At 39.3% G+C, this 23,613-nt stretch overlaps 1 protein-coding gene across 2 annotated transcripts; it reads left to right on the top strand.

The window, feature by feature from the left end:
* The first annotated feature begins 5,621 nt into the window (after positions 1-5,621).
* e2f8 (E2F transcription factor 8) lies at positions 5,622-21,841 on the top strand. Of its 2 annotated transcripts, none has more exons than XM_036135959.1 (13): positions 5,622-5,892; positions 7,436-7,692; positions 7,765-7,906; positions 7,991-8,290; positions 9,726-9,887; positions 10,036-10,173; positions 10,865-11,074; positions 11,174-11,255; positions 13,892-14,384; positions 16,114-16,380; positions 16,476-16,605; positions 17,828-18,171; positions 21,089-21,841. In XM_036135959.1, the coding sequence occupies exons 2-13, from the start codon at positions 7,522-7,524 to the stop codon at positions 21,254-21,256; spliced, it is 2,607 nt and encodes an 868-aa protein (XP_035991852.1). In that variant the 5' UTR covers positions 5,622-5,892; positions 7,436-7,521; the 3' UTR covers positions 21,257-21,841. The 2 variants fall into 2 exon arrangements, with proteins under 2 accessions (XP_035991852.1, XP_035991851.1); XM_036135958.1 differs by having other exon boundaries at positions 5,622-5,895; positions 7,438-7,692.
* Positions 21,842-23,613: the final 1,772 nt, after the last annotated feature.

Genomic DNA, 23,613 nt, shown 5'->3' with positions numbered 1-23,613 from the left:
GGAGCAGCCCGCTGCTGCGTTCAGGGGCTGCCGGACAAGTTAGCTGCGAGGAACGATCGAGAAATTTGGAGTTGGTAATGCCTATCTGAATTTTTTTTATTGAATTAAATTTTATTTATATAGCGCCAATTCATAATACATGTCATCTCAATATTCTTTCCAAAGTCAGATTCCATCAGATCCTCCAGGTTGGTCAAAAAGTTTCCTCTCTAAGGAAACCCAGCAGGTTGCATCAAGTCTCTCCAAGCAGCATTCACTCCTCCTGAAAGAGCGTAGAGCCACAGTGGACAGTCGTCTGCATTGTTGATGGCTTTGCAGCAATCCCTCATACTGAGCATGCATGAAGCGGCAGTGGAGAGGAAAACTCCCCTTTAACAGGGAGGAGAACCTCCAGCAGAACCAGAACCAGCCTCAGTGTGAACGCTCATCTGCCTCCACCCACTGGGGCTTAGAGAAGACAGAGCAGAGACACAGAAAAGCACATTTGAGCATAGTTGATTTGCATCTAAAACTTAGCAACAGGTAAGTTAGGGGGAAAAAAAGTTTAACTGCATATTTGAAGAATATTTCTCTATAACTTGATACCATCCTTGTAGCATGAAGGGTTTGGAAAATGCAGAGAAAAATGCATTATCATCAGCATATATTGGTGACACATTTAAACTGGGTTAGACGTCATTCCCAGCAAGTTCCTAATTTAAAGCTAAAAGGAGCATAACAAAGCAGCAGCCATTAATTCGTGCTTCAATATCTTCATCCTCCGTTTGCACTGGAAGTTCACTGGAAAGTTTCTGATGAAGCAACAATCCATGTGGATAAACTATGGCTCCACATCACAGTTTATTGGTTTGCAATATTATATGCACCATTTTGTAATCCTGTCTTGCAATTTAAAATGTTTTAAATCTTGCGGTAGTTGTTTTATCACAACGGCGATTTAAAATCATAAAAAGTATGCATTTGACTTGTCATTTTTCCACTAGTGGTGCATGCCTAAATATTTTCTAGTTGGAGCTTTAAAGCCAATTTTGGTCATTCATCATAGGGCTCAAATTTTTATAGCCTTTGAACTTTTTTAGGGGGTCAGACTCGAGGTAAAAAATACCCTTTGATGATACTTTTCACAAATTATAGTTGCAAATCTTTTAGATAATATCTCTTGTTTGAACATATTGCTGAAGGACATTCTTGCAGATTCTTTGCAAAACATCACAAGTTTAGTCCGATTGAATGGTGAGGTGAGCGTCTGTGAATGTAACTTTTAAATCTCGTCTCAAATGTACAAATTAGATTAAGGTTTGGGCTTTGACTGGACCATTTTACGACATGCATATGTTTTAGTTCAAACCATTCCTTTTGTAGCTCGGTTGCACATTTAGGATCCTGTTGGAAGGAGAGTCTTTTGCAGCCTGAATCAGGCTTTCTACCAGGATGCGTGTAGTTGCCCCCATCGATCATCTCATCAGCTTTGGTTTCCTGTCGGAGCTCAGATTTGGGAGCAGCACCTGAAGGCATCACCGGGGTCCCGCTTGCCCTCTTTCTAGCAGCATCACATTACGTCACAGAGGGCTTCATGCTCTCTTCTCTCAGCATCCTTGAAGCAGCCCGCACGTTGCCGTGGTGATTCTGGATAAGGAGCGCTCTGCCGCCCCCTACCGTCGGAGTGGCGCTATGACCATTAAAATGCTGAGAGCTGTAGCAATTTTCAGGTATTAAAAAGGTTTTAGTCAACCTCTATCGTTACAACGTTGTGCAAAAAAAGTCTTCAGACAATCAGGATGTATTACGCTTTTTAGAAGCCAGAATTTCACCTTATCCTCAGGAGGAGTTCGCCTTCCCTTATTGACCATTTTCTCTTTCCCTGCAGACTGACATTATTTATCTAAAGCTTGGCTCTGTCATACATAAAGGAGCCTAAACCTAAGTGCATCTAAATGAACATATTCTGATACGGATCCTTACAAGATTTGTTTCTAGCAGCTGCCCTTTTGACCTAATTTGTTTCTGTTCCTTTGATTGTTTTTTAAGATTTTTGACAAAAAATGCACAGCCTTTAAATAGTGTTTTTCCAAATTGGATTCCCAATGAATTGTAACCCAAAACTCAAAGATTGTATTGTTATTTTTTTTTTCTTTGTCGCTTTTTTGACACTATTTAAATTTCCTTCGGGTTCAATAAAGTATTTTTTATTAAATTGAAGTACATGTCTATTTTTTATACATTTGTGCATATTTTTAATCTTTTCATCTCCTTGTCTAAATTCCATACAAATGTTAATATCTGTCTGTGAATAATAACATTAGAAGCTTTCTGTTTTACACATGCAAAACTTTGCCATCTTGGCTTTTAGAGTAGATGGCTAGGCTTTTCTAGTAGATTCAAACAACAAATTGAGACTAGACTCTACTGAAAACATCCCAACAGTTCATACTGAAAATTGGTTTAAGCTTTTTAATTGATCTTGAGCAAGGCAAATTAATTTATACAGCACATTTCAGTATAAAGACAATGCAACGTGCTTTACATGATTTAAATGTAGGAAAATAAAAGCAGAATAAAAGCTTTTTAATCCACTAATGGATAAAGGGTCAGACACCGATTCAAGCAGCCAAATTAACCCTCTGACATTCCTCTGTAAACTGGTCAGAAGCTGGACTGAAGTGGTCAAACGCCAAAGAAAAACTTTGAAACACCTATAAAAAGCCAGCACTACCATTCAATATCGCTCATAAAGATGACAAAGCTTGGCTGTTTAGACTTTTAGTAACAACAAACAGGGGACAATTAAAGCTTTTTGCACATTATTGTATAAAATGTATTAGAAATTACACTTATTCAAATTTGATCATATAGGTTTGAAAAAACATGTTACCCTTTTAAAACTTTTGTATATTTTAGTTTGTCACCAGATCAAAGTACAGTAGATATTACTACATATAAACGATACGTCCATTAGGTAAACCATACAGAAATATTATTTTTTAGGTCATTTAAACAGTAACAGAAATAAGAAAGACTATCACCTTAAAATTATTTTACTTAGCAGACAACAAATGCATTCATGTTAGTAATTTTACACTTTTATGTTTCTGCTTAATCGAGTTTTACTCATATGAGGATTTTTATACCATAGTGCACCTGTAATCAATCATATAAACATTGTAAAACACCTTTTTGTGCTAATTACCACTATAATAACACAACTACAACCAAAGCATTTGCACACAAACTCCCAAATTACATCATTGTGATGCAAATAGCAGATTTGTGCAGAACTACACCTTATTAATTCTTCTCCAGACAGAAAATAAGATAATTACTAAATAAAACAGCCATTAATCAAATCAAATAACTTTAGATTTACAACAAACCATGCATGATGTTTAACTGGAAGGTTGTGTTGTCATTTTATTAATTTCTAATCTGGTTACAACGTGCGCTCATGCGTGTAACAGTGAACAAGGGGGGGGAAAATAATTATCCTCCTCCGTGGAAATTAAAAGATTTGCTTAATCTGTGAAAGAAATTAATGAGCTCACACAGATCTACCTTGTCTGGACATGTAAATTGTTGTAGTCTTGCATTTAATCACCTGGCCCAACTGCCTTATACATATTTTCAGCACAAATGGACGCTTTTATAGGGGATCTCCCTGCCTCTGTGTTGTCAAATGTCCCAGGTTCATGTGATTTATAGTTGATTGTTTTCATTCACAATAAAAGAACATGTGATGAAACGTTTAGATAAGACCAAAGCTGAAGATTCTGCAGCATTGGCAACAGACTGTGAGCCTGATGAATAAATTTACTGAAACATACTTTGGAAGGGAACTGATTTAAAGAATCTTATATCTATGAACTAGTACGTGCGTAAAAACTCTGATGATACAAAGTCAGCCAAATTAACCACAGAGACCCAACAACAGGTGTCTGCTATTTGTTTCGTTGCCCAGATTGGACATTTTATTAGTCATTTTGCATCAGTAAAATTCATCTTTGTGTTCCTCTGCCATTTGATGTGTGACTAATTCTTTGAGACAAATCGCATTGTTTGTTGTTTAATTGTACAATATCCATGAGCCGACCTTACAGAAGTGGGTAAAAGATGGATTTGATTGGCATTACGTTGCATTGATTTTTTGGGTTTGTTTTTTGTATATCATTTATTGGGAGCAAGTGGCCTTTATTTGACAGTAAGCGGAAAGGATAGGGAGTTGAGAGGGAGCGGGAAAACATGCAGCAAAGGTCCATGGACGGCTGCGTGGAGGACGGAGGCCTCCGAAGATGTGCCTCCGTATATTTTGATCAAATCCCCTGTGGCTCTCATGTATGTCCTTTACATCTAGATGCCATTGTCTGATATAAGACATAGAAGGCCTGGAAAGGGCTTACAGTCATTTACTGAATTAATTACTTAACCTGCCTATCCTTATGTAAGAGATTATCACGCAAAACAATAATTACCTTTTAGATTTAAATAAAACATGAAATGGATAATGCCAACAATTTAACTAAAGTGTTATCAAGAACCTGTAGTTTATGCTTTCTGACAGTAACCAGACCTGCCTGTGCTGCTGCTCAGGCTTCATGATAAGGTCCCACAATTATGGGCCGCCCTCTCAGGCTTTTTGGCATCTGCCTGTTCTAAAAGGGAGAACAAAACTGGGTTAAAAGAGCTTTTAAATGTGCCGCCTCCTCTGCCAGGATTGTCCTCCAAACCAAATTAAAACGGTCTGGACATTGGGCAACGTTCAAAAAGAACAGGAACAGGAGAGACTTATCCATTGTGCTTACTTTTAAGTCTGTCTTAAACTTTAAATTTATTTTATTTAAAAAAAAAAATTGTTTTTGATTTTTATGTCTTATTTCATCCTATATGTATAATGTATTTTCATTGATCATAACTATATAGCTGGAGCCGTTCCCAGGTCCCCCTTGAGAGTTTTGTTTTTTGTATGACTTTTTTACCTTTTTGAAATGATTAGATAAATAAGTGGAAGTCCAGGAGAACTTTGTGTGCAAAGGGTTATTCTGCAGGAGTGTGTCCAGCGAGGCGTACCGCTGTTCAGGAATCAGTAAACAAGCACCTTTAAACCAGTGCCATGCAGAAAGGCGCCTGGATTTTAACTCAAACATTTCTTGCTGCAAGGCCAACTGCGCCATTGGAGAGCCCAGGGGACCTCAAGAAATATACATATACATATATAAAATTATCTATTTTAGGCCCCTGTCAGTCAGGGTCCCTTGTAATTATCCTAACTCCCCATAGTTTATGGACCATAATATTGTGTTAACCTGAAGATGCAGATGGAAAATGGGTCTGGTTACAAATTTGTCATATTTGCATTGTGTTCATTAAACATACGCTGTCCCTTTAACAGTTAAATAAATATAAATACAACAGGATTACGTCACGATGTTACAACCAAGGATGTTTTTTTTTAAGCCCTGCACCCAGATTGTGTTTATTACCCCGTTTTATAAGTACAAATAACAGAGGGTTAAATCTAGTCACTGTTTAACCGAGTCGGCATTGGCGCCTCATGCCGAGACGTGAGGAATGCGGGACTTGGGTTTCTCAATAAGCCCCGCCTCTCTCCGTTAGTGCGCATGCTCGCACTGGGCGGGTCAGATGGTGGTGGTCATCATCACAGAACTGGGCAAAGTTTCTCTAAAGTTGGTCACGACTCATCGGTGATTGGGAAGAGGAGGGAAACTCAGAGCCGCGCAGGTTTTTTAGTCTCTTTAAGTTCAACGGATTCCAAGTTTCTCTGATCGAAGAAGATCCCAAATTACCATTTAAAACACGCGTTTTAGCGGCTGTACTTTTTTTTTATTTGGAATAATCCTGTGACGATGGGGAGCCTTCTCTGACGAAGACGCTTCTCGGACAGCGGTGAGTATTTTTTTAAGAGGAGACGCGTCGTGTCGTTGCCCAGACGATTTGCGTATCCTCCAACGTCAATGTGTCCAAATCTGTGTAAAGCGTTGAAGTTTTAAGCGGTTCATGTCAGCAGACGTGACCGGATTAACTGGTTTCGCAAGCTTCCTGTGGTTTAATCCGGTCGCTTTTAAAAGTCGAGGCTCCTTCCTGGGGTTAAACCCCGATTTTAAAAGCCCTTAAGTGGCACACATGTCAGATTTTAGCGGAATCCGCCGCTGTTTCCACCCCGGAGATCTTCCGCGCCAAGCATTTCAAAATTAGGTTACCTGCGCGGGCCGGATTTCACTTCCGCCGCGCTGTCTCAGGCCGAGCTCCCATTGGCTGACTGGTGTGAAAGGGGCGGGGCCGTGTAGGCCGTTGAGCCCAGCGATTCGATGGAATTTGCGGTAGTTACCGCCAATATTTGTACAGTCTGTTTTATGGTTTTAAATGAACTTTTTCAGTATTTTTATCTGTCATGCGAATTAACAAAGGCAGGTAACGTTTCATCGATGATTTCTACGCTCTTTTTTAAAGCTTTTCTTTTCGAAAATAAATGTTTTCTTCTTTTTTTTTAAAGCTGTAGGAACCTCTAAACAACGTCTTATTTTAAATATAGCTGCACTAGTGCCAAAATATTCATACCTTTTTAAATATTTTTGTCATATTACAGCCACAGACTTGTGTTTTATTGGAATTGTATGTGGTAAACAACACATAGCTCATAATAGCAATATGGAAGGAGAGTTGTACATGCTTATATTTTTTAAATATTATTGAGCTGCATTTTTACAGAGATTATGATTCAGTATTACTAATTACTCATTTGTGTCCAAGTCCTGGACACAAATGTGCTGCCCATTTTTCATACTTTTACATGCTACTTTGTGTTGGTCTGTCAAATAAAATCCCAATAAAATACATTGAAATTTGTGGTTTTAGTGTGAAAAAGTTAAAGGGGCAGGAATCCTTTTTCAAGGGGCTACCTCTATAAATCTGCATTTTTTTATTTTAAGGAAGTTATTTGGTCTTTCTTTTCATTGTTTTGTGCTGATGAGAATATGTTAATGTTAGGATAAAATTTAACCTATAGGAAGGTTTTTAAAAGTGCTAATCAATGGGTGAGAAAATGTAAATACTGCTTATTAGGTTAGGTTATTATAAATAAGCTCTGTAAAATAGATATTTGCCAAAGTTAGGTGTGAATAAACAACTGTTTGGACATTTAAAAAGTAAACTTCTCAACAAAAATGTTAATATAAAGCATATTCATGCTATAAATGTTAGACAAAGTAATGTCTAAGCAATATATTGGCTCTTTTGTTGCCATTGTACCCCTGTTTAACCAACATTGCCGGTCACAGATGCCAAGATGTTTAAAAAAAACTACTTAGACCCCTAAACTGTGTTGATAATAAGTGAATAAATAGAGAAAATGTGTTTGGCCTATTATTATTATTATTATTTCCATGTTTCCAATCTGTGTTTTTCTTTTCTTTTTTTTCATTTTGCTAGGAATATGGTTTTGTTTGAGGCCGACTTTCCTTAAATCCTCCTAAGAAATCCGCTGGCTTGCATGGTAGAGACACCCGATGAACAATGGGGCCCTTCACAACACCAAAAAAGAGAGCGGAGGCTGGTTCCGTCGAACCCTGGACACCGACCTCCAACCTTAAAATGCTCATCAGCGCCGCCAGTCCCGAGATCCGGAACCGCGAAAAGGTGCTGTGCATGGACGGCGACGAGCGGGACGGCTTGGACCCCACGCAGGTAGTACGAGTTGCTACGTGGCTCCTCGGAAGGAAACAATGTCGTTCTAATCTGATATCTGCTTTCTCGCAGGACGGCGAAGAGTCGGAGAAAATGATCAGCAGAAAAGACAAGAGCCTGGGCTTGTTGTGCCACAAGTTTCTGGCCCGCTACCCAGATTACCCGGATGCAGCCCACACAGACATCTGCCTGGACGACGTTGCCACTGAGCTCAGTAAGTCTGCAAGTTTTAACCAGTCAGTCAGTCAGTCGTTTCGCCGCGTTTTAATTCATCCCTCTCGTCGTGCAACGCGCACAGCTGTGGAGCGCCGGCGCATCTACGACATCATGAACGTCCTGGAGAGCCTCCACATGGTGAGCCGCTCGGCCAAGAACCGCTACTCCTGGCACGGCCGCACCAAGCTGGCCGAGACCCTGGCCATTTTGAAGCAGGTCGGCGAGACGCACCGCTACGGCCAGCAGATGCAGCACATCCGGCAGCGCATCACCGACGGCGAGTTCGACTTCAGGCGGGAGGAGAAGGAGAACGAGGACGTGGAGGGCGGGGAGCAGAAGGAGCTCTTCTTTGTGGAGCACCCAGGAGTCGAGTTTAAAGCAGGTAGGTAGTAGGGCTGAACAATTAATCGCATTTTCAATATAATCGCGATTTACAAAAAAAAAACGCAATTTCCAAATCGCAGAGTCTGCAATTTTTGGCTATGTAACAATTGGGGAATTAGACACGTCCATTAGCAGGGTTCCCGCGGAACCTTAAAAAGTCTTAAAAGGCATTGAATTCTGTAATGTAAAACTAAGGCCTTAATTGGCATTAAAATGTCTTAAATCAGTCTTTCTTAGGTCTTAAAATTGTTACCAGGTCATAATTTGGATTTTATTTTTGTAATCCTTACCAAACAGAAAAATAATTGACACAATTAGATATTTTTTTTAATTTGCCGAACGGCTCAATGTAACCATTATTGGTTCCGTCACGATAGCGGAACCAATAAAAACTGTTGCGGCCGGACCATAGCTGGGAAAAAGAGTTGGCACTGGTTATGTTGTGGCTTTTAAAACTGATTTATAGTTTATTTTAGTAGGGAACAAAACAGTTTGTGAATTTAGTTCAGTAGTTGTTAAAAATATATGTTATTTGTGTTTTTTTATTTTTAGCTTTCTTCCTATATGGAATGTTTTTCAAAATTTTAAACATGTCTACTGGGCCACAAAGTAATGTTTTATGTTAAAATCAACATTTGGGTGAAGTTGTCGCAACCAGGTTTATCTTGTTTATCGTGACGTTGGTCTTAACTTTGTATTTCAAGTGGCATTAAAAAGTCTTAAAAAGTCTTGAATTTAACTTGCCTTATGCTGTAGGAACCCTGATTAGGTGTTGGTAAAATGTTTAAAGTGGGTTTGCCTCCACATGGAAGGGAAGACGGTTGCAGCAGTGAGATAATCTAATTTTATTACTTGTTTTAGAGTTTATATAATCATACATAGCATTAAGTAGAGCTCAATCAGTTTAATACGTAGACTTGCTTGTTGGTTGGACTTTATGTTCAACAAGGATTGATGTCCCAATCAACTAAAAGCTGTTCTCTTGAACAATATTCTGATTAATTGAAACATTAAAAGTTCTTGTTTTAAATAGTCCTTGTTTACAAACATCTTTATTTAGACGCCATTTTTGTTGCTTGTGGTTAACGCAGAGAAAAGTCAAAATTGCAATTTTGGTTGAAATATATTGTAGGCAGAACGCAATCATTTCTGCTCTGAGTTTAGATGCTGTGGGTCTTTTAGCAACTAATCTGCACAGCGAGGAAACAAAATGACTTGTTGTTTGTATATGTTTAAAAAGACATAATAAATTAAACTGGGGGAAAAAAACGCTTTAAATCGCAATATTAAGAAAAAAAAATCGCAATTAGATTATTTTCCAAAATGGTTCAGCCCTAGTAGGTAGCAGAACTGTAGATTTATTGGAATATTAAGCGTTTTTTTTTTTTGTTTTTAATCTTTCTCTCTGTGTTCTACCCTTCCTTTTGCTCCAGCTTCTGTTAATAGCAGGAAAGACAAATCTCTGAGGGTGATGAGCCAAAAGTTCGTCATGCTGTTCCTGGTGTCCAGCCCGCGCGTCGTCAGTCTGGACGTGGCTGCCAAGATATTGATAGGAGAGGACCAGGTTGCAGATCAGGACAAGAGCAAGTTCAAGAGTGAGCACAGAACCTAAAACCTGCGTTATTATTTGGCCAAACGGGTCTTTAAATCCTCAGAAGGCTTCTTTTCTTCTGAGTGATCGTTTATCTGGCTTTGGGCTGACGGCAGACAGTTTATCTGGTTGGTCCCTGTGTGTGTTTGCAGCCAAAGTGAGGCGGTTGTACGACATCGCCAACGTGCTCCGAAGCCTGAAGCTGATTGAGAAATTCCACGTGACCGAAGCGGGGGGCAGAAAACCGGCCTTCAAATGGACCGGCCCTGAAGAACTTCCACCGGTTAAAGGTACTGCCGCAAGTCTTTCCCGTTTTCTCTCATCTCTCCTTTTTGGTTCACATCTCATCTATGCTTTTCCTGGAGACATCGATGCCTACTGTGGATCAGACAGCTGCAGCTGATCCAGAACGCTGCTGCCCGCGTCCTCACCAAGACTAAGAAAGTAGAGCGCATCACCCCAGTTCTAAAGTCCTTACACTGGCTCCCTGTATCTCAGAGAATAGACTTTAAAATACTTCTGTTAGTCTATAAATCCCTGAATTAGCACCTAAATACATCACAGACTTGTTATCGGTGTATCGACCCTCCAGACCACTCAGGTCTTCTGGCTCCAGCCTGCTCTGCAGAACCAGAACTAGAACTAAACAAGGAGAAGCAGCATTTAGTTCCTATGCTCCACTTATCTGGAACAAACTTCCAGAAAATTGTAAAGGTGCGAAAAGCCTGAGTTCCTTTAAATCAAGATTAAAAACACATTTGTTTAGGATTGCCTTCAACTGTTCTAGTTAACTGAATCGCCACTTCTTTGTTCTAATTTCTATCTACATTTTATTCCTACTTGCTTTTATTCTGTTTTATTTTGCTATGTTTTAATCATGTAAAGCACTTTGCATTGTCCCTGTACTGAATTGTGCTATATAAATAAATTTGCCTTGCCTTGCCTTACTGAGTGTCCCTTTTCTTCAACTGTTGTGTTTAGATTTGGCCAAATCCTCGCCCGACTGCCCCGCCAAGAAGAACAGAGTACTTGAATCGTCTGTGGAGAACTGTGCCAAAAACCTCTTTCCTTCATCGGGGGCCAAACGCGGCTTCACCCGACACCCCTCCCTCATAAAGCTCGCCAAGAGCATCCAGGACGACCGCCGTAAGATCAACTCTGCCCCCAGCAGTCCTGCTAAGTGTGTCCTCGGTGCGTAAGGGTGCATTGTTTCACAGGCGACGGTCACTGCTCCTGCTTTTTGAACTTCCAAACTAACAAAAGGGTTTTTTTTTCCTCCTCTGCTCTCAGGCGATCCGGCTAACGCGGACTTTACGAGCAAAATGGCTCAACTTGCTGCTATTTGTAAAATCGAACTTGACCAGGAATCGAGGTGAGATTTAATCCCGCGGCGTTATCTGGGTGATTTAAGCTTTGTTCTTTTACAGGGTGCTTGCGCAAGTCTTGAAAGTCTTAATAAGTATGGAATTTTGAAACACTGTTTTCCAGACCTTGAAAAGTCCTGAATTTTGTGTGAAAGTCTTAATAAAGTATGGCAGGGCAGTCAAAAGTAGCCGGTCAACGGCGGCAAATCGCCGTCTATAGCAGCTCCTGCCGCCGCCTACTTTTCCCCGATTATACATCCCAAAAATCAGCTTAGCATCTGTCTCCACTTAGAGCAACTTTAACGAGTGATTGGGTTCCTTGTTCCAACCGAGATGCTACTTTTCCGATCAAAACACAGACCGGTGTTATGCCGAAAAGTGCAATAAAACCGTGAGAGCCGACGTGAGTTTTGAAACTGCAAAGCTTTTTAAGCGGAAGATCAAACGTGCAAAGCACCGCGTTCATAGACCAGTGTGATGCATTCACGAGCGTCAGAAAGCTATGGTGCATTCAGGAGCATAAGACATTTCAAACTTACAAGGAAAGAGGCATAAAACGGAATAGAACTTAACTCATACAATAATGTATTTATCCAGAAACAGCGTGGGCTTTCTTACAATACTGAATGCTCTATAATTGTATTTCTGATATTTTTTGATTATGCACATCTGTTAGCTTTTTATTCTGAAAAATCTATAATATTACATATAATATTACAGCAGCAAATTATTAAAGTTTTTCAGGGGATGCATTTTGTGTTCGTCTCTAGAATCCTCGCCGATGATATGATATCGTGTGTGTAATGAGTGCAAGTGAAGTTAAACTGAGATAAGAGATTTCGAAAAGAGCGATATGACTGAAATAAATTCAACATGTAAATTCAATTTCAAATTCCAACCCTGTATTTTTATCATAAAAATTCAACTTTGTTCGTGAAGAAATGTTACAATCGTTTTTAGAAAAGAACTGTGAATAATAATAAGATGAATATTAAGATGAATAGACCTCACCTAATCTGATCTGTTTTATGTGGTGCTAGTAATTCAAATTAAACAACTTTTATGCAAATGGCGATTACCTTACCTTGTTAAAACATGACGATAACATCATGTGAAAAAATTATGTTTTAAGAATAATAATAAAAAAGAAATGTTTTTAAAGAATTAATCAGTCACATTTTTTGCCTTTTATTGAATTTGAAACATGAACTCTGACTCTATTGTTTAAATAATCACCTGTCTTGAAAGCTTCCAAAATATATCAGGGAGACTCTATTTTTCAAAATTCTCCCCTCCGGGGCTCGGGCACCGGCATAAGTGAACCCTCCTACTTGATAGTGTGCGGCCTGCTACTTTAAAAAAGTTTGACTGCCCTGGTATGGGGAAAAAATGTATGGTAGAATTTTACAGTATGCTCAAAGGCATTGTGAAATGAGAAATAGGAAGGTAGGCTATAAAACTATAATTTTACTAACTGGTCACGTACTGTATTAGCCTAATGGAATCAAACACTTGTTTGATGTGAAATTCATGTACTTGTAATTTTCATGTTTTGAAACGTTTTCATCAGTAAAAGCATAATTTACTGTGAATAATGCATTTGTTCATTGAATACTAGCCTCTAAAAATTAACATTTCTAATAAACAGTTTGTACAATCTCAACCAATGAAAGTAGGCAGTAGGCACACAAGTATACAAGTACATAAAGTTAAGGTTTTGGGAAAAAAAATATCAGTTTAAAAAAAGTCTGGAATTTTAATTTGGAAAAAGAGCAAGCACCCTGCTTTATGTCAAGAGGGTTTTGAGTAGTGGTGGGTATTGCCAAAGAAGTCACGATTCGATTCGAATCACGATTCACATGCCACGATCCAATTCTATCATGATGCATCACGATACTTGAATTATTGCGATGTATCGCGATGCATTGCGATATTTTCCCTGAACACTGTTAGAAAAAATTACAGCCATTACCAGTGACTGACTGGCTGTGTATGGATAGTGTCTTCAATTGATACATAACTGAAAGCAACTGAATTCATCTATAGCTGTATTTATTGAAATGACTTTTGGAGGTATTGCCATGAAAACACATATTACTGTTACTGGACACAAATATTATTATTATTGGACTGGACACACTGACAAAAAGTCCTTAGGATTTATAAAACTTAAAATAACAAAATAAGGACGTCTTCAACTACGGAAAACAAGTCCAGTTGCTTTGTTTTTTACTTTTTTTTTTTTTGGAACAAAATAAGGATAATCAGTGCCGTTTACATGGTCTCAGTGGTCCTTTAAACCAATGAAGTTGTATTCCACTTGGTTTTTGGCTGATGTTCGCCAACCATTCATACAATTTTATTTATTAATTTTTTTAAATTAATAATCGATACTTGGCGTCAAGAATCGATGCAGTAGATCGCGAAAATTAGAATCGCGATGCATCGTCATGACGATTATTTTGCCCACCCCTAGTTTTGAGTGAAGTCTGACTCGGAGAAATATTTTGATTCCAATGGAGAAAAAAGTATTAGCTTGTGTTTAGAGTCGCCTGTTTCTCTGGCATAGTGGTTTTATGCTAAAATGAGAAAAAACTGGTCTTGATTGAGCGTTATATGATTAAGGGTCCTGTGTCTGTCCCAGGCCAAAGCAAAGCCCAGAGCCCACTGCTACAGAGAGAGGAACAGCAGCTGAGGCGCTACAGCCAACCACCGCTGGCCCCATGGAGCCGACTAAAGTGCCGATATTATCGCCGACCCAGGAGCCAGAAGTCCACCTGACTCCGCGCACGCCTCTAGCAGGACAGCCGGCCGGCTCTGTCGCCTTCGTCCCTGCGCAGTGTTCCCCCCTCATCCCCGTCCTCATCCCTCAGCATCGCGGGAACGGGCCCTACGCCGTATATTTCCACCCGTCCGCCCTCAGGTCAAACCCTCTGTCCCGGCCGCAGCCGACCAGCCTGGCGGTGCGCTCCATGACGTTTGAGGACAAGGCCGGGCAGAGTCCCAACGCCCCGTCTGCAGAGCGGAGCCAGCCGGCGTCCAGGGAGTCCGACGCCAGTCCGTCGGCTCTGAAACGGCGGCGTTCAGGTTCCGCCTCAGACAGCAGCCCCGCTAAAGCCAAGAGGTCTGACTTTAAGGTAAAGACAAACGCACAAAGGGAAATTCCACCATGCTTAACCCTGACATAGGGCTGGGTGATAAATCGATTTAATCGATTAATTCGAGTTTACATTTTTTTAAGAATACATTTTTGGAAAATCGGGATTTTATTTTTCCAAATTAATCATTGGGCTTCCGTGAAGAGATCAGCACGCAATGCTGAATATATGTTTAGGAATTGCAATTCATTATATAGAGGCCTGGATAAATCACAGATGCAGCGACTTCAAATGATCCAGAACGCAGCGGCTCGGCTTCTTACAGGAACCAGGAAGCGTGACCATATAAGGCCCATACTGGCCTCTTTACATTGGCTGCCTGTTTTTTATCGAATAGATTTTAAGATTCTCTTATTAACTTATAAAGCTTTAAAAGGATTAGCTCCCCCTTATCTTCTGGAACTTTTAAAATTTCAGCCCGTGTCCAGAACCCTACGTTCTAATAATCAGCTTTTACTAACAGTTCCTCGGACCAGACTTAAGAGGAAAGGATATCGGGCTTTTTCTGCTGTTGCTCCTTCTCTATAGAACAATCTACCTTTCCAAATTAGATCTGCCCACAGCCTGGATCATTTTAAATTGCTTCTTAAAACTTATTTTTATTCTTTGGCATTTAATTAAACTAGTGTTTGATACTTTGTTTTTATTCATTTGTGTTGTTGTCACTCTTGTACAGCACTTTGGTGCAGTTCTATGCCTGTTTTAAAGTGCTATATAAACAAATTTGACATTGACATTGACATTAGGAAAATATATTGTCAAAATAGTGTAAAAGGAAACCTTTTTTTTTACCATAATGCGAGGCATTTTAATTTATTCATTTACTTATTTTTTTAAACTTAGTTTGAAGTTACACAAGTGATGTGAAGCCTGCTCTTAAAAGCAGGTTTTTAAATTAATATCTTACATTTATTTTTATGAAAAGAAAAGGAGGAAAAAAGAAATCGATTAATCGGATTTGGTAAAGTAAAATCGTAGATTTTATTTTTAACAGGGTTCCTGCGGATCCTTAAAAAGTCTTAAAAGGCATTGAATTCTGTAATATAAAACTAAGGCCTTAATTGGCATTAAAATGTCTTAAATCAGTCTTAGGTCTTAAAATTGTTACCAGGTCATAAATAGGATTTTATTTTTGTAATCCTTACCAAACAGTCAAATAATTGATACAATTATATATTTTTTAAATTTACCGAACGGCTCAATGTAACCATTATTGGTTCCGTCAAGATAGCGGAACCAATAAAAACTGTTGCGGCCGGACCATAGCTGTGAAAAAGAGTTGGCACTGATTTATAGTTTATTTTAGTAGGGAACAAAACAAAGTTTGTGAATTCAGTTCAGTAGTTGTTAAAAAATATATCTGTAATTTGTGTGTTTTTTATTTTTAGCTTTCTTCCTATATGGAATGTTTTTCAAAATTTTAAACATGTCTACTGAGCCAGAAAGTAATGTTTTATGTTAAAATCAAAATTTGGGTAAAGTCGCATCCAGGTTTATCTTGTTTATCGTGAAATTGGTCTTAACTTTTTATTTTCAAGTGGCATTAAAAAGTCTTAAAAAGTCTTCAATTTAACTTGCCTTGTGCTGTAGGAACCCTGTTTAAGCCATATCGCCCAGCCCTACCCTGACATGACTATAGGAATGAGACCGATCGTTAATCGTCGTTATTCTGACATACAGTACATTCCTTCTTTCTTTCTCCTTATAGGACAGCTCCCCAAAGCTCTGTGAGATCCTGCAGGCTCGTCTGAAGGCACGCCCCGGCGCGCCCATCGTCAACCGACCCTCGCCTCGCGCGCTCCACTTAGACCCGGAGTTCGTCAACACCCCCGGGAGCGCTGCGGCCAATCAGAAACTGGATCACAGCTTGGAGAACCTCCTGGATGGAGAGGACAAGGCGGCGAACTCTGACAGCGAGGCCGGCTTCACGCCGGTGCGGGCGGTGCCGCTCACGCCTGGACAGATCCACTCTGAGGTGAACGCGCCGCCCGCCTGCTCAGCTGGAACACGTGAAGAACACTACTCCGATCCGCTCTCTGATTTAACACCAGTTTGTCTTGTTCCCTCCAGACTTTAGTGCCGGCTGGATACTTGATCCCAATCTCGCAGCAATCCCTCATCAGCTACAAGGAGTTGCAAAGTTCTGGAGAAGAAGGCAACAAGGCTTCCCCCTCGTACATCTACCAAACACCAACTGCAGGTTAACAGATTTTCCTTTCAGTTTCATGTAGGGCTGGACGATATAGAAAAAAAGCTTATCGATTAAAAAAAAAAATGCATATTGATTAGGGCTGAACGATTTTGGAAAATAATCTAATTGCGATTTTTTTATTTTATTTATTTATTTATTTTTTTTCTTAAAATTGCGATTTAATACGATTTTTTTTCCCAGTTTAATTTATCATATCTTTTTAAATATATACAAACAACAAATCAATTTGTTTCCTCGCTGTGCAGATTAGTTGCTAAAAGACCCACAGCGTCTAAACTCAGAGCAGAAATGATCGCGTTATATTTCAACCAAAATTGCAATTTTGACTTTTCTCTGCGTTAACCACAAGCAACAAAAATGGCCTCTAAATAAAAATGTTTGTAAACAAGGACTATTTAAAACAAGAACTTTTAATGTTTCTATTAATCAGAATATTATTCAAGAGAACAGCTTTTAGTTGATTTGGACATCAATCCTTGTTGAAGATAAAGTGCAACCAACAAAGCAATGTCTACTGTATTAAACTGATTGACCTGTACTTAATGCTATGTATGATTATATAAACTCTAAAACAAGTAATAAAATTAGATTATCTCACTGCTGCAACTGTTTTCCCTTCCAATGTGGAGGCAAACCCACTTTAAACATTTTACCAACACCTAATGGACGTGTCTAATTCCCTAATTGTTGCATAGCCAAAAATTGCAGACTCTGCGATTTGGAAATTGCGTTTTTTTAAATCGCGATTATATTGAAAATGCAATTAACTGTTCAGCCCTAATATTGATCGATATCGATAATTATTGAAAATATTTAAAACCATATTTTATGTGCAGCTCTGCCTGGACATTTTATGATATTGCTAAATGATTTAATTTGTATAAAGAACACAAACACAGAATTCCAATGAAATCTTTATTTAACAAACTTTTTTTTTTAACCATAACGGAGTTTTTTTTTTTTTAAAGAAAAATAACTTAAGAGACCTGAGTTATGTTATCAAATACTGACAAAGAATAAACTAAAGTGACCAATAAAATGACCAAAATAAATAAACTCTCTATATCGAAGTTTTATTGACCCTATTTTTTCCTATCGCACAACACGTCTATCGATCGATATATATCGTTATTGAATTATCGTCCAGCCCTAGTTTCATGTGGAATGTGAGAGAAGGACGCACGTAACATTTTCCTTTTTTTGTTTTCAGGCTCCCGACTTGCCACAGCAGTGGAGGTGACGCCCACCAACCTTTGTGTGAATAAACCCTCAGCTGTCGCCTCCGTCTCCTCGCCGCACGGCTCCCAGCAGCCCCATCGACTAAACAGTCCGAGTCCCGCAATCCTGAATTTCACGCTGCAAAATCTGGGTCTGATCTCCAGCCCCAGCCCGGGGGGCGCTTTCCCACCCGCACAGACCCCAGAGCGCTCCGGTGGCCTGCCAAGTCCGCTGACTCTGCAGCAGAGGGGTCTGATTTTCATCAGACCCGGTTCTCCGCTGCCTGTCCAGCAGGGGCAGCCTGGACAGGCACTAACGTTGATCAGTGTGCAACAGGTGAGCATTTCTTTCATTCCCCTCGGCGTTAGCATCTTTTGCTGCTTTACACCCAGTTTACGAGTCAAAGTGTTTATTAGCCGACTCCCTCTGACATGAAGCTGGAGCCAGAAGGAGATGAAGAAGAATACATTACCAAATCTCCTGCTATGGCAAGTATTCAGCAGGTTACAGGAAGTTAATCTTCATTGGTGCAGACAGAGTGAGTGCATAGCGTCGAGGTTCCTATTGTTGTGGTGACAGTCACAATGATAGAGGGAACGTTTGTTTAATGAGAGCTTTTTGGATATTCATACATTGACAGGTATGTAATGGTGGGTTACAGTGCCTTCCAAAAGAATTCATCCCCTCTTGGCTTTTTACCCATTTCTTCTCAGTCTAACCTGTAGATTAAATGTTTTTTTTGTCTTATTTTAGGTGCTGGATCTGCACAAAATAGTCTGAATTAGTGAAGTGAAATGAGAAAAATATATATGAATTAAAAACTGAAAATTGACATGCGCATATGTGTACACCCACTTTGCTGTGAAGCACCCAAAACGTTGTTGGGCAACCAATTACTTTAAAAAGTGAAATAAAAGTGCACCTATGTGCAACCTAAGTGTCACATGACCTATCAGGGTAAACACGGGTCATATGTGGGGGGTTATAAAAAAATATAAAAAGAGCCGCCCACCAGAACTCAGGGGTCCGTTCTTCGTACGTCAGTAGGAAGTTAGCTGGATTTGATGGTTGACGATTTGCCATGAAAGACATCCTGCACTTGTTGTCATAGCAACATGTGCGCTAGCTTAAACCTGCTCACGAGCAGGCTTATTTCATGTAAACAGGATTAGATCGCGGCTTTATAAGTGGAGGAGATAGGGAAGTCTGTCGTAGCCATGTCCATTTTTACGACAGCAACCTGTTGCAGAAGGTGCAAGAATAATTCGGCCACCTTTTCGAATTAATTGCGTATTGCGAGACAGACAAGATCCTTTAGCGGAGCAACAGTGTAATTGTAGAGAGATATCGTTTTTCTCATGAGGCTGTTATTTACATAATTAATTTGTTGGAACCACATTATAAGTGTTCAACACAGAGGAGTGATTGTTTTATGTTCATCCAAAGAGTGTTTTTTTTTTTTTGAGTGTATTAAAAAGTGGCTCTTAAAAAGAGGAAAAAGTGGCTTTTTAAAATACTGAATAATGATTAAAGGCTACCATTTTGTAGAATATTCTTGTATTTCACTTTTACTTGTCCCCATGTTCTAGTGGGTCCCGTGGAGGCTCTGACATAAAAGAACAAAGTAAATATGAAATTATTAAAATGCAAAAATACATACTGTAGAAAGTGATAGAAACATCTACCATGGACAGTATTTACGCATTAATTTGTCTGCTACTTTTTGCCAGCCCTCTCTCCTGGCTTTAACAGATTTTGAGGTGTTTTAATTAATGACTCAAATTCGGCATAACCTTCCCTTAAAAGCTCGTGTTCTGCTTGGGAGAAAAACTGAGGGTGTTCTTTGGCCATGCTGAACAGCCAATAGCAGCGCTGCTGATCAATGTTTCTACTATCGATACATTTCCCCTTTTAAACAAACGCATGAACGCGCAGTTATCTCAGATAACTCAATCCAGCTATACTAATCATAAACAACAGGTGTGTTCAAAGAACCCAATTACCCGGGTCATGATTAGCCGGATGAAATCATCTTGGATGTCTCATTTGATCTTGGATGTTTTAAGCAACGTACGAAGAACGGGCCCCAGGTCAGGAGTTTAAGGGACATTTAAATGTGTTTGAATGGCCTAGTCAAAGTCCAGACCTCAATCCAGCAAAGAATCTGTGGTTTGACTTAAAGATCGCTGCTCACAAGTGTAAACCGCCCAACACGGAGGACAAAGGTACTTGAAACTGTAATTGCTTCAAAATGCAGTTCTACAAAGTACTGACTTTATGGGGTGAACAGTTTAAGTTTTTTTTTAATTATTATTATTTTGTCCAATTTGTTGTCAGAAAAAAAATAATCCATATTCTTTTTCTGTAAATAAAATGGTGCAAACGCTCAAACAACCTATTTTGATTACAGGTTGTGAGGCAACAAAACATGAAAAATGCCAAGGGGGGTGAATACTTTTGTAGACCATTGTAAATGATAAATGGCTTCTGTTTGTATAGCGCTTTTAACTAGTCTGACGACCTCCAAAGCGCTTCACACTACTGTTCACACACACATTCACACCCTGACGGTGGTGAGCTATGCTAGCAGCTATGCTAGTAGCTATGCTAGCAGCTATGCTAGTAGCTATGCTAGCAGCTATGCTAGCAGCTATGCTAGTAGCTATGCTAGCAGCTATGCTAGTAGCCACAGCTACCCTGGAGCAGACCGACAGACACAAGGCTGCCATACAACGGGCCCTCTGACCACCGCCTAACCATTGTCGCCCCATTGTGAATACTTTTGCAGGCCATTGTAGGATGTTATAGCTTAATAAAGAATGTGTGGCACTCCTCTGGTATCCAAGCAACAACTGTTTGCTACTGGAAAATAAAAATAAAAAATGGCTTTTATTTTGAAAAAGGGGAAAAAAACTGGGGGAATTCCTCTTGTTCTACAAAGTGGATACTCTGACTGCAACAGGTGGGGGATGAGAACTGCAGAACTGTTACGATTCACTGAGTGACATGTGCACTAGCCTGGCGAAACAAAGCTGATTCTGATTCTTTTCATCTCATATTCTGGTTGTTTTAAATTAGATTAGATTCAACTTTATTGTCATTACACAGGTACAGGTACAAGGCAATGAAATGCTGTTTAGGTCTAACCATAAGTGCAATAGCAGCAAGTAATTATAAATAATTCTGGTTGATTTTGTTCTTGTTTGTTTTGTCTGACTTCCTGCTCTGAAACGTGAACTTTTTTGCCGTGCAGCCTCTGATGACCACCCCAAAAGGAGCGGCGCTCCCGCAGCACAGCTTCTTCCACACACCGGTGCCGCTCTCGCCTCTGGCTGCCGTGGTGAACGCCGGCGGACAACCAGCCACCAAAACTGTTTACATCCCTCAGCGGAAGCTGGACGTGTCGGCCGAGGACTCGTGATGGAGGAAGCTGTTACGACCGCGCTTTACGGGTGGAGGGTTCAGTGTTGTACATCATTCGTTACCTCGACATTTCACAGCATCCTTGTGGCCTTCTGTTATCAGTCAGTCGTAAAAATAGCTGCCGTGCAGACTTTGGCTGAGGCCCAGGGGACTTATGGAAAACCGATATAAACCCAGTCCAGATACCCAGGAACACTACTGCCCTGCACCATGTGATGCTGATAAACCTTTTCTTTTTTCTTTTCTCTTTTTTTATTAATAATTTAAAATGTACATCTTTGTGCTAACTATCGGCGCTCTTGCTTTTGATTTTAGCTTTTAATATTCTATTGTTTTCTGTCAGTCAGCAAGATCAGTAAAAGTTTCATCATTGTTGTGGTAAAAATGAGATCCTTTTCTTTCTTTTTTTTTGCACATATGTAAATGAAAACTGCTGCCCCTGAATAGAAGTCTTGAAAACAAATGAGCATCTAAATGGGTTTAATTTATAAAAATTAAAAAAAAAGATAATCTTTGGGTTGTGACCTGTTGCTATTTGTAAAATGTTGAATAAATGTTAATGAATTTTATGTAAAAACGTCAACTCGCATGCTTTCTTCTGACTTCATGAAATATCAGATCCTTTGCAGTTGAATCTAGTAATGTAGAGGATAGAAAGGGTCATCTGATAATCCGCGGTTTAAATTCAAACTTAAACGTTTTCGTCTGGTCATGCTAATAAGTAGATTTTTCTTGTCATAATTGTCTAAATGGGTTTTCTTCAGCTATAAATCACTGAACATTTGGATTGATACCTTTATGACCTAATCAGGTATGATTTGACATTTAATTTGACATTAGCTTGCATGTTATTCTTTAGCCACAATGCATCAAAATTAAAGACTTAAAAACAGATTAAATCGCAGGTCATTAAATCAATGGAGGAAAAAAAATTAACTATTTTCTGCTACTTTTTTTTCCCTTCAGAACTGAAGTGGGTCTACCACAAATGTCTCACTATATCACTAAATACGTGAACCTTCTCAGTTGTGTTCCTTCTCCCTATCAGGGGTCTGCAACCTTTGGCTCTTAAAAACTTAGGGGGGGAAATTGGTCAATGTTTCTAAATGTAAAGGTAATTTAAAATTGCTAGCTTTAGGATGCATTTAGTTCTGCAATATATGCAGAACATTTCCAGAAAGAAATAAACTAGTGGTGTATATAGAATATTTTACTATATATAAATGAAGTATATTTTTGTCAATAGGTTGCAAACGACTTGCTTTTTCGGCATTTTGATGCCATTTGCTATAAAAATCAAATGTCCAATTGAAGAAAATGCATTAAACCTACACATAAAAATATGTTTGGTTTAACAATAAAAACTGTTATATATATATATATAATATAGAAAAATATATATATTTCCTATTGCATACTATGAAACAAGCTTTTGTGTATGTATTTGTGCAGCTGGACCGAGGGGAAAAATGTCTCTGTGGGTTTTGATTGTCCATCCTCTAATTCAGACCATGTCCATATTCTCTCAGACCTAATCACGCTCACGAGGTTTCCCTATTATTCTTTATTTTATTTTTTGTCTTTAAGTCTTGGCCATTTTGGTCTTCACCTTTTTTTTAGTGCCACCATCTAAACACCAAGAAATGAGGTGCAATCTTGGAAACAAAATTGTTCCAAAAATAGGTGCTAATGTGCTAAGATTCATAGAACTGAAATGTTTCCTTTGGGGACATACGTCACAAAAGAGTAACCCAACAAATTACGCAGAAAACAACACACTGTGGTCATAAAGACCTATTGTAAAAGCTCAACTATAAATAAAAGCTTTAAAACGTCTTAAGCTGCTTTGTAGCAGTAATTAAAACAAAAATAAATCTGGATCTGATTTGCAGCCAGCTTAGCGACTTTAAAACAGGTTAAAGGAGTTCCTCTGAGCGAGCCGGTCGTCTGACAGCAGCGCTTTGGACAACCTGAAGACGAGTCAGCTCCTTTTTATTGAAACTAGCAAACAGAGCATCACAATAGCCCAGTGGTGTAAAAACAAAACCGTTAATTATCTCAAACTGACTTGTTGACACCGTCAATGCAATGTTTTGAGACACTTCTGAACTGAAAAAGACAAAATTATTTTTTAAATGATGCGTCAAAATTCAAAAGTACTGCGGGCGCCCAGTTCTTGTTCCTAAAACTAAAAGATGCTCGGTTGCGTGATCCTGTAAACAGAGCGGTGCAGCTGAACGATTAAGAGCCCAACCCTTCAGACATCCATGCCTTGGATAGGCCGTGGGGCATGCCAGAAATAGTTGCTTAGAAAATTACTTTTGTTGAACATATCTCAAAACTACAAAATGATAG

This window comes from Fundulus heteroclitus, chromosome 4 (genome assembly GCF_011125445.2).
Source record: "Fundulus heteroclitus isolate FHET01 chromosome 4, MU-UCD_Fhet_4.1, whole genome shotgun sequence".
NCBI lineage: Eukaryota > Metazoa > Chordata > Actinopteri > Cyprinodontiformes > Fundulidae > Fundulus > Fundulus heteroclitus.
Note: the sequence above shows the minus strand (reverse complement) of the source record. Positions and strands in the feature narration are given on the sequence as shown.

Coding starts and splice junctions, on each gene's coding strand:
- e2f8 (XM_036135959.1), top strand. CDS start 7,522: ATGGGGCCCTTCACAACACCAAAAAAGAGAGCGGAGGCTGGTTCCGTC. Junction 10,174..10,864: donor AGAACTTCCACCGGTTAAAG/GTACTGCCGCAA, acceptor TGTTGTGTTTAG/ATTTGGCCAAATCCTCGCCC. Junction 11,075..11,173: donor TCCTGCTAAGTGTGTCCTCG/GTGCGTAAGGGT, acceptor CTCTGCTCTCAG/GCGATCCGGCTAACGCGGAC.